Source organism: Corvus brachyrhynchos, unplaced genomic scaffold (assembly GCF_000691975.1).
Source record: "Corvus brachyrhynchos isolate BGI_N302 unplaced genomic scaffold, ASM69197v1 scaffold245, whole genome shotgun sequence".
In the NCBI taxonomy this organism is placed as follows: domain Eukaryota; kingdom Metazoa; phylum Chordata; class Aves; order Passeriformes; family Corvidae; genus Corvus; species Corvus brachyrhynchos.
In genome coordinates, this window is record NW_008238988.1 from 870,362 (window position 1) to 880,688 (window position 10,327).

The following is a 10,327-nucleotide window of genomic DNA, read 5'->3' on the forward strand; positions in this document are numbered from 1 at the left end:
TTCCCCTCTTGTCCAGAATTGCCAAAAAAGACTGCAACAGAGTGGGCTTTCCAGCAGTCCAGCGCTAGGATATACATTCTGAGCATTAAGAAATCATGAGGAAAAAGGTAATGAGGATGGATGTGCCCTAAATTACATGCCAGTTAAGTATTTACAACCAGAGCTGTGTCAAGACTGAGTTCCCTGAGATGCAATCGCAGCATCTACAGGATTTGCACGTTTCATTAAGAAAAAGTAATGACACAACTTCAAAAGCAGCCTATGAGAGGAAATGTTTTCCACCAACTATTCCAAACCAAAGGCTGCACCCTCAGAACAAAGGCAGGGCAAAGCTCTCAACCTTCTCTGCTGCACTGGCTGTCACCTGAGCTGAAATGGCCATTGGAAGCTTTGGGGCGTTCCAGGCAGCCCATGCCTGGGTGAACCTCCTGGGATGCACAGGGCAGTGCAGCAATGCTTAATCCATGTGAATCCTCCTGTTACTGGCACAAACGCTGTATGAAAACACTGTGTAAACCCCTCTGTCCCCCCTGGAAATCGCTGGGATTTGCAACCCATTGGTTTTAGGATATAAAGCCAGCTATAGGTTCTAGGGCAGGGAAACCAGGGCGGCGAGCCATCGGGGGGTGATGCATGTGGGAGAAGAACCTCATGGCACGCAGACAGTGGTGTCAGCCATCGAGACAGGAGCCAGCGGTGGGCGTGCAGCCTCGCCGAGCTCCGGGCGAGGCACCGGGAGAGGCGGCTGATGCTGCGCGTCACCCCTTTGCCCGCAGCCGTCCCGGGAGGGACCCGCTCCGGCAGCGGTCGCCTCCGCCACCCGCAGCACCGGGGGAGCCAGCAGAGCAGGCGCCCCAGCCTGTCATTAGGGCCGAGCATCCCCCACCAGGCTGTTTTCGTGATTCGCTTACTCATCGCGCTAATGATCGGGGTGCGGGTGCGCCTTCCTGTTGTGCCTGCTGCACTCGCCAGCCGGGCCCCAGCCCGCTCCTCCTGCCCGCAGGCTGCCCCCACACTCAGGGAGCTTCGGGACGGCAGTCTCCCAGCTCCTCGGCCTCCACCGCCTTGCTCCAGCCTGGAAATGGAATGCAAATTCGGTTGCAGGCTGTCTGGGCTGAGCCCGACGCCTTCGTGCGGCGCAGTCTGGGAGGTTTGGCAGGCGGGGAGCGGCGGGGGCTGCCGGCAGCAGCGGGGATGCGCCGCTCCCCCTTCCCGGGGGGATGCTCAGGATCTCCGTAGGAGTCGCAGTCCTTGCGTTTCCCACCCAGCTGCCATCTCACCAGGCTCCCGTCACGCGGAGCTGTCACCGCGCTGAGCCCTGACACACCGGCACCGCGGCCTCGTGTCCTCATTAAAATGGCAAATGCCGAGAGCAAATGTGACACGAGTGACGGGCGCTGGAGCGCAGAGGTCACGTCCCTCTCCAGACTGAAATCTTCTCCCAGGGACAACGGCGAAGTGATGTTTGGTGTGTCCGTGCACCTGTAAGGACCCGGCATTGGAAAGGCACCTCCTGAAAGGACAGGGGTATATGCAGAAGGGACCCTGCTGGGGCACCCATCTTGGTGGGGAGATGCCACCTCTTCCAGATTAAAGAGGTTTGGAAGGCAGATCTGTGCGAGGTCTAACTGAAGGACTGACAGGGTGACTGCCAGCTCGAGCTGCAGATGATACTTTCATCTCAACAATCTGAATTGCAAAGCGTGTTTTCTTACCATCTCCCTCCCTTTTGTATCCAGCCTGTTTGTCAGTTTTTATATAAGAAAACCTACTTTTAAATGCTGGGTTTGGGTACTTTTACTGAAGTCCACTTTTTAGCTAAGTGGACTTTAACCCCACAACAGAAAAATCCCATCATTTGGCACAGAGCTGCACTCTTCACAATTCTCTGCAAAAAGAAAGGCATGTGAAAGCTATGCCTCTTAAAAAATGTTTATCTATATTGTAGTTTAAGTAACTGTATAAGAAGTAACATCCTCTGATTAGGTTGGGTTTTAAGTCCCGTTTAATGCTAAGATTTTTTCTGTTTGCAAATGAAAAGTATTTCATTATTTTAGTACTACCCAACAAGAACTGACAAGAACCATTTCTCTGGGAAATAAAACTGCAGAGGTAAAATCACATTAAAGCAATTATTTAAATCAATCTGTTTCCTTGGAGCACTTCATTTTGAGTTACTCATGTTGAAATGTTCTACCTATAAGCCAGGCAACATTAGGGCTTCACTGCCTGTAACATGCAGGTCTGTCAAGAGGGTCTGGCTTCCATCCATCCATCCATCCATCCATCCATCCATCCATCCATCCATCCATCCCAAGTGTAGACCAAGATTCCTGTCTATTTCATTAATTTACTCAATTTCTTACATACATTTGTGACAAAAACCCCAACCAACCAAACCCCACAAATACAACAACAAAAAACCCCACAACCACATCTTTGCTTTTACACCTAAGGACACATATGAGAATGTCCATCCTTGGACTCAAACACCAGATTCCTGGCTGCTGTAGAGTCAGTCCTTTGAAGCCTACAGAGCTGCTGTGACCTTCAGCAGCTGGAGATCTGGCCCTGTGCATTTCTAATCCACTTTTGGTGTCCCAGGGCAGGAAAGAAAACGCAATATTTGTTTGTGTCATCATTGTCTGCTGGCAGTTTCCACAAGGAACTTTTCAATGGATACACTTGTTTTCTGCTGGGCTCTGTGTTGACTTAACAGAAAAGCTTTTTATCCCCCTGGAAGCCTTTTTGGGTATGAGTTATGCTATTTAAACACCCTTTTCTTTGCTGCTAATATAAAAAAGCTGTAGGAGAGGAAAATATTCAAACTGACACAGCAAAGCAGGGATAGGGAACCTGTTGGATATAGAGTTGAATTGTCCCCACTGAGGAGAGCACTGGAAACATCTGGGACAAAAGCAACAGCACAGGCTGTGGGGTGAGCAGAAGAACCAATTCCATAATTCAGAGGGCAGCAAGCAATGAATTTCTGGGTAAGGAGCCAGACAGCTCAGAAGCAATCTGAATGGGGCTATAAAAATGATCGGTTATCAGGAAAAATTTCTTCCCTGAGAGGAATGTCCAGCATTGGAACAGGCTGCCCAAGGCAGTGGTGGAGTCACCATCCCTGGAGGGATTTAAAAGAGGTGTAGATGTGGCACCTGGGGACATGGTTTAGTGGTGGCCTTGGAAATTCTTGGTGATCCTAGAGGTCTTTTCGAACCTGAATGATCCTGTGATTCTATGAGAATTCCAGATTATTTTAGCTGTTGGTGAGGAATATAGTCCTATAGCCAGGCCACCCTTTGGTGCTCTGGCACAACCCCACAGCGACATCCTCACAAGTTTCCTGGCCCAGCACTCCTTCACATTAGTAAATTCATCATTCTATCTCTGAAAGAATTAATGTTTTATTAATGTTCTACTCTCTAATCATAAGGAAGGAGTAGAGAGTCTTAATTAAGTCATTAGCTGCTGTTATGAGCCTATATTTTGTTCTATAAACCTGAAAGAATAAATAGTATTAACACCATTAAAAAATTGTAACTTCTTTCCCCTGTATTTTCTGTATGTTTTAAAGTGTCTCAAGAAACTACATTAAAGACATTATGCAAAAAAAAAAAAAAAAATTAGGGTGTTGGGCCCATTTGAGCTGGCACAGAAAGTGCTGAAGCACCAAACATGCTGCTCCCCCTCCCAAAGTGCCAGCCCCATCCTGAACCCTGTTAGCACCAAACTGTGCACCTGGAAACAGCAATGCCAAGCCTTGGGAGCAGGAAGCATGAACCAGCAGCTCGCAGAGAAAACCAAACCACCTGCATGGGGTCGGAGCTATGCCATTCCATGGGCAGTGGGGTTTGAACCCTGTCGGTCTGCAGAGCCTCAAACATTTTCCTCTGGTGCCTCAGGGTATCTAATAGGGAATTTAACCATGGGGAAGCAGGATGGCTTTTCTTAGCTGGCAGAGATTTGTGATCCTTCACAAATTCCTTATAGCAGTCCCTGGGCAGCCAGGACTGTGTAGTGGAAGTGATTGATCAGCAACCAAAATTAAATGTCATAGAAATGGCAGAGGAGGAGCAAACCTCCAAAGAATTTGGGTCTGCCACCAACATTAAGATTTCTCTCTGCTCATTGTACGACTGCCTGAAAAAGCTGGACACAACGGAGCACCACTGTGAGTTAATCCTTTCACATATAAAATCTCTCCATTGCTGCCCACTCAATCACAAGGCAAGAAAACAACAGGTACATTCAGCTTTAATGAAATAATAATTAGTTCTATGTACAGCTGTAACAGAGGGGAAAACAGCTACAAGAGAGGATGCAAAGCCAACCCCCTAACATGGAGCAAGTCACAGGGCAGGGCTAGACTAAGCATTTCTGCCATTCTCCTCCTTTTTTGAAGACATGTTTCACCTAAAAGGCAATACTGAAATAACACAAAATCCTCCCAAAACCGCTTAGCAGGCTGTCCTGTGGGGTAATTTTGTGTTTATTTACTAAAGCTTGGACATCCTCCTCTGCAACTGATTCCAGTGGGGCCTCACAGCAATGCTGCAGCCCTTTGCTCAGCACCAACCTGCCACAGTGCCCAGTATAATCCCATAAGCCACCCCCAGCATCAGGATGGCTCTTCCTGGGGTGCTGTGGCAGCTCCAAAAGTACATCTGAAAGTCCTTTAAAAGTCCCTTTTTCAAAATTATGGCAAAATACCTGGAAGGGCCGGTATGAAGTACAAAGCCATTAAAATTGTACACACTGAATTATCAATAGCTGGTAACTTAATAAACAAATTCACAGGAAAAAAAAGACACTTTTTTTTCTTTTCCGCCCTCTGGGTTTTTTTAAGTTTCACTTGCACAGAAATGAGCTGTGGCTCTTGCTGCTCGCAGTCCTCTCGTGACAACAGAGATGTTTTATCAAGGTTTAAAACATGGTTATGCACCAGGTACGAGGGACAGGTTCAGCCCTTGTATTTTAGCAGGAATCCAAATCCTACGCTGGGAAGGGAAATCTCAGCGCACCGCCCATGGTCACTGAGCGATTGCCAAGCACGGCTGCTATTTCTGTACCGGCTGAGGAACATGCAGGAGAATTTTCTCAGAGGAACACACTGCCTTGCCCACAGCTGGACACAAATCCCAGCCATGCAGATGCAACCCCATATTATTAAAAGGCCCCTTTCTCTTGGAGAGCTGGTAGTTGGAGGTGATGCTCACACACACGCTGTGCTGGTGCAAACCCCCTCGGAGAAGGGCAGTTCACAGGCTTTGACAGCAATAGGCTTGTCCAGGCATTTTCCAGCCACGTCCTCAGGCCCTCATGTCTGGATTTTTTTCCCTGAGGACTTTGGCAAGATTGCTCCAGCATTTCCCTGCATGTTTCAGAGCGAGCTACATGGCGTGCCAGAGCCTGGTGGCAGCGAGCCGGGCAAAATGCACGATTCCCAAGGGATGCCTGGGCTGGATGAAGGCAGGAGGGCTTTGCGGCGAGCGGGGAGTGGTGCGGGACAGGCTGCCGCCAGCAGCCAGGGATGCCAGCGGCACTCAGACCAAATCAAAGCAATCCCAGCGCCGGCAGCACATTGCAGCTTCCCAAACTATGTTGACTGCTAACACGCATGCAGCTCACTGCTATTTATATCACATGCCATGTATAAAAAATATGCTACATCTGAGGAGAGCTTCACCACGACACCGGGACTGGGACGGAGGAAGGCGGGGGCGGACAGGGGCTGCCTGCGGCGGGGCTGCTCCCGCCCAGCCCACGCCGGGGCTGCCGCAGGGAATTTTGCCCGCTGAGTTTAATGGTGCGAGAAAGGCCCCCGCAGCAAACGAGGCGCTGTCGCTTTCTTGGCATTGGCGCAGCCCGGGGTCAGCAAGGCGAGGCTGATGCTGAGCTGTAACATGTCTGGAGATGCACAGGCTGCTCTGACAGGGGGAGAGGCCGAGCGAAGGACAGCGCTCGCCGGGGCCCGCCGGCTCCATGCGACAGCAGTGACCGCGGCTCCTGGCGCCTGTGCGCAGCGAGGGCCTGTTCACAGCACTAAACACAGCCCGGCATTGACGTTTTCATGCTAACATTGCAGTCACCTCACTCCTCCTCATCTGCAATAAAGCCCCAGCAAGCCTCCAGCTGTTCCAGCGTGCCCCGAGTCAGCCCAGCAGCGTGTCGGGCACTCACTGCCTCTCAGGACCTTTCTTCAAACACACAGTATGTACAGATCTACGGCATGAACAGCGGGAAAACCTGGCATGGGTGACGGCAGAAATGTGGCCTTGACATAAATATGCCAATAAGTGAAAAGACAGTCACTGTAACACCTGAAGTTTCCCTCAGCTGTGGTCAGTGGCGCTGCCTGAAGCCCCAGGCACTGCACTCAGCAGGGTCTGCCCCCATCCCAGGATCCGTTTCACATAGACACACAACTGAACGGGCATGCAGAATTAACTACACCTCGGCCCCGGGAGCTCTCCGAGTTCTCCACGTACCCCGCAGGCCAAACGGAGCTCTAAATCACTCCCTCTACTCTTTCTCTCTGGGGCAAGGCTGCCATCACAGAAAGCTGTTGTGTTTATTCTGTTCCAGGGCCATTTCGTTGACCAGCTGCTCTATGGATGACTGAATGGCCGCCTTCACGAGGGAAGAGGCGGTTTCTATGAGGAGCAATTCGTACTGCTCCCCAGTTCTGTGCCCCTGGTCACCCAGACCTTTCTCCTCTGCCTGGGGACCGCCACCAGCCTCGGGGCCCTCTTTTTGACCAACATCAGCATTCCTGTTCGATTTTTTATTCCCTTTTTGCCTTTTTTGGTGCAAAACTGGGGACGGCTCATAGGCCTGGTCAGAGTCGGTGTTGTCAGAGTCCTCAGCTTCAGTGATGGTGATGATGATGCTGACACCAGCACCAGCATTTGCTTCTAGTACCTGATGGCTGGAGCATTCCTGCATCCTTCACACTCACTGCCTCTTGTGCACTCCCTCCCTCCTTCACACTCACTGCCTCCTGTGCACTCACTGCATCCTGCACGCTCACTGCATCCTTCACACTCACTGCATCCTTCACACTCACTGCCTCCTGTGCACTCACTGCATCCTGCACGCTCACTGCATCCTGCACACTCACTGCATCCTTCACACTCACTGCCTCCTGCACACTCACTGCCTCTTGTGCACTCACTGCCTCCTGCACACTCACTGCCTCTTGTGCACTCGCTGCCTCCTGTGCACTCGCTGCCTCCTGTGCACTCGCTGCATCCTTCACGCTCACTGCTTCCTGCACACTCACTGCCTCTTGGGCACTCACTGCATGCTTCACACTCACTGCATCCTGCACACTTGCTGCCTCTTGGGCACTTGCTGCATCCTTCCTGCCTGCTGCATCCTGTGCACTCACTGCATCCTGCACACCCACTGTATCCTTCACACTTGTTGCATCCTGCACATTCGCTGCCTCTTGCACACTTGCTGCATCCTGCACACTTGTGGCATCCTGCACACTTGCTGTATCCTTCACACTCACTGTATCCTTCACACTCACTGCATCATCCTTCACACTTGCTGCCTCCTGCACATTCACTGCCTCTTGCACACTTGTGGCATCCTTCACACTCGCCGCATCCTTCACGCTTGCTGTCTCCTGTACACTTGCTGCATCACCTCCAGATGCCAACTCACTGAAATCAGTTACAGTCTCCTCGGCTTTGCACTCCTCAGGAAGATTTATGCTCTTTTCCAATTCATCCCTTTCAGGCATCTCTTTGCAGATATTGGGGATTTCCTGCCGCTCTGTGATTTCAGGGACATTGTCAGGTTGATCTTTGGAAACAGGCACTTCAGGAGCACCTTCCCTGCCCTCCGCATTGTCGGTGGTTTGGGGTAGGCTTCCTTCCTGCAGTTTGTCCTGGGCTGTTTCATCAACTGTCTCTGAATCGGTTATCTCCGACTGAACGGTGCACTCCAAATGTTCCTCTGCATCAGGTGTGGGCTCTGTCAAGGGCTCACTCTTCCCAACAGAGGTGTCACTTTCTTTTGCTGTATCCTGGTCCTCCTTCACTATATCCTTATCCTCCTTCACTGTATCCTGCTCCTCTTTCATTGTATCCTGGTCCTCTTTCATTCTATGCTGCTCCTGCTTCACCGTATCCTGCTCCTCCTCCTCTGCAGAGACTGGGCTGAAGGATTCAGATTTGTCTGTCGGGGCCAAATCCTCTGGCTCTTCACTAGCCTTATTCAAAACACCCATCACTTCATTTGCTTGACCACTGCCCTCTGACTCCTCCACTGCTTCCGAGGGGCTGGATTTTTTCTTGCCTCTGGAGAACCTCACGCAGGGCATCTTCACCCCAGAGCTTGCCCGTTTCTTTGGGAGGTCTTGTGCACAGCTCTCCTCAGCATCCACCTCCAGCTGCACTTGGGAATCAGAGGGCACCTTCTTCCGTGAGGACGATTTCTGCCTTCTCCGAGGTCTGGTAAGGTTTTTGATGGCTGCCCAGGTTCCTTTGGAGGATTGTGATGGTTTGGAAGGTTTTGCCTCCTCTTGGTCAGCACTGACACACTGGCTTTTCTCCTCTGAGGTGCCTTCACACACATCCTTCACAGTCAGCCCCTTCTTACAGGACTTCTTCCGCTTCTTAAAACAAAGCATGGAGGGTTTTTCTGCTTGTTCCTCTGGTGGGGAACATGTGGCCCCTGTGCTGGGAGTCTCTGCCTCTCTTGGGTTCTCCATTTGAATTTCCTTAGCTGCCTTCACCATATTCTCTTCTCCTTTGTTGGCGTTGTGCTGCCGACTTTCCTGATCAATGCTTCAGACACAAGAACTGCAGAGATGCTCAAAGTGCATTTTTTCCTCAAATAGATTTCCAAATAACATTAGTTGCTTTGTAACGAGCATATGTGGCAGTGAGAAGAAGTTCTGCTGGAGCTGCCGCATCCACTTTATAACTCCCACTTTGCCTTATTACTCACTTTATCACCTCTCCAAGGAATCCCGGGTAGATGTGGAGTTGAACAGGCTTCTCCTTGGCTTTGCTGGCCTCAGTCACTCTCATCTCCGGAGCAACCCACTTCCAGTTGTGCTTGGTCTAACAGCAACGCCTGTATAATGGCCAGTCTGACATACCTTTTTTTTTCCCCCAAAGGATGACAAATCAAGGCAAGAGTTAACAATTTTTATTCACCCCACGGACCTGGATGGAACTTGCACTTTGTGAGCTCTCTGCAATTCCACATTGCCCAGGGAGCTTGATTGAAGCACCAGTGGAACCAGCGGCTGTTTTCCGCCCCCCAGTGACAAGGTCAGATGCTGCTTTGCCTTGGCTTTGGTTTCTGCTTCAGTTCCCCTTGCATGTTACATGAAATTTGCTGCACAGCATGACCGAGGCTTTCATCTTTTATCTGGAACACAATAAATGAGTGATAAGACCTGTAGAGTAATTTTTAGAAAGTACTTAGAAGTTTTTTCTCTCTAAACATTTCATTTTGGGAGGCAGACCAGGGCTGGATGCACTATAGCAGTTTTTTTTTTCACTAATTAGCATCAACATCCACAGGCAAAATAAGGCCACAAGATGTCAACCCAGTGATGTTCCATCACAGAAAGTACTATTTTGCTATTTTATGTGGTAAAAAGGGACTTTTTTTTATATAACTGCCCATATTATGGCGAATGCTTATTACACAGGCACACATATATTTCCTTCTCCTACGGTTTGCTAAATCCTTTCCCCACTGCTCCATATGCACTTATAGTTCCAGCTAGGGAAATTACACCCTGAGACAGCAGATATTTTTATCTTTAATGCACCATATGACAATATGCAAAAACAGAGAATACAAAAAAAGGAGGCTTGAGGAATACAAAAGCGAAATCACATGGCAAGAAGGGAGCTTATTTATACTACGTGCATGCCTCCCATGGCAACCTCAATTAACACCGTGTGTGCTCATCAAAGACATGATGTTGTAAGATGTGTGTCAACCTTAGGGAAAAAAAAAAAAAAAGAAAGCTCTGCCTCGAAACATCATCAGAACCTTTTGGATAGAACGATGCAAAAAGGTGTTACCACAAACAGACCAACTTCTGCAGGACGGGCTCGGGGGCTCCGGGCAGGGCTTTTACACGGCATTTCGTGCTCTGCTTTTCAGGAGTAGGGTGATTAAAAGGGGGTTCCGGCGCACGCTTCCCCCACAGCACATCTGGGTTTTTAAAAATTATTATTATTTTAATTAGACTATTTTAAGGGGAAGCCGAGCGGAGCTGTCAGAGCCGTGTGAGCGCGCACCCGCAGCAGCCGGTGCCCCGAGCGCATCCCGCAGCCCGGCCCAC

General features: G+C 49.9%; 1 protein-coding gene across 3 annotated transcripts; it reads right to left on the minus strand.

Moving 5' to 3' along the window:
- Positions 1-3,566: 3,566 nt before the first annotated feature.
- AKAP5 (A-kinase anchoring protein 5) lies at positions 3,567-9,433 on the minus strand. 3 transcript variants are annotated; one of them, XM_017738836.1, is made up of 3 exons: positions 7,325-9,433; positions 7,097-7,147; positions 3,567-6,945 (listed from the first exon to the last, which is right to left on the minus strand). In XM_017738836.1, exons 1-3 carry the CDS (start codon positions 8,753-8,755, stop codon positions 6,559-6,561), a joined length of 1,869 nt encoding a protein of 622 aa, XP_017594325.1. In that variant the 5' UTR covers positions 8,756-9,433; the 3' UTR covers positions 3,567-6,558. The 3 variants fall into 3 exon arrangements, with proteins under 3 accessions (XP_017594325.1, XP_017594327.1, XP_017594324.1); XM_017738838.1 differs by lacking the exon at positions 7,097-7,147 and having other exon boundaries at positions 3,567-6,950; positions 7,555-9,433; XM_017738835.1 differs by having other exon boundaries at positions 7,097-9,432.
- Between the last annotated feature and the right edge of the window lie 894 nt (positions 9,434-10,327).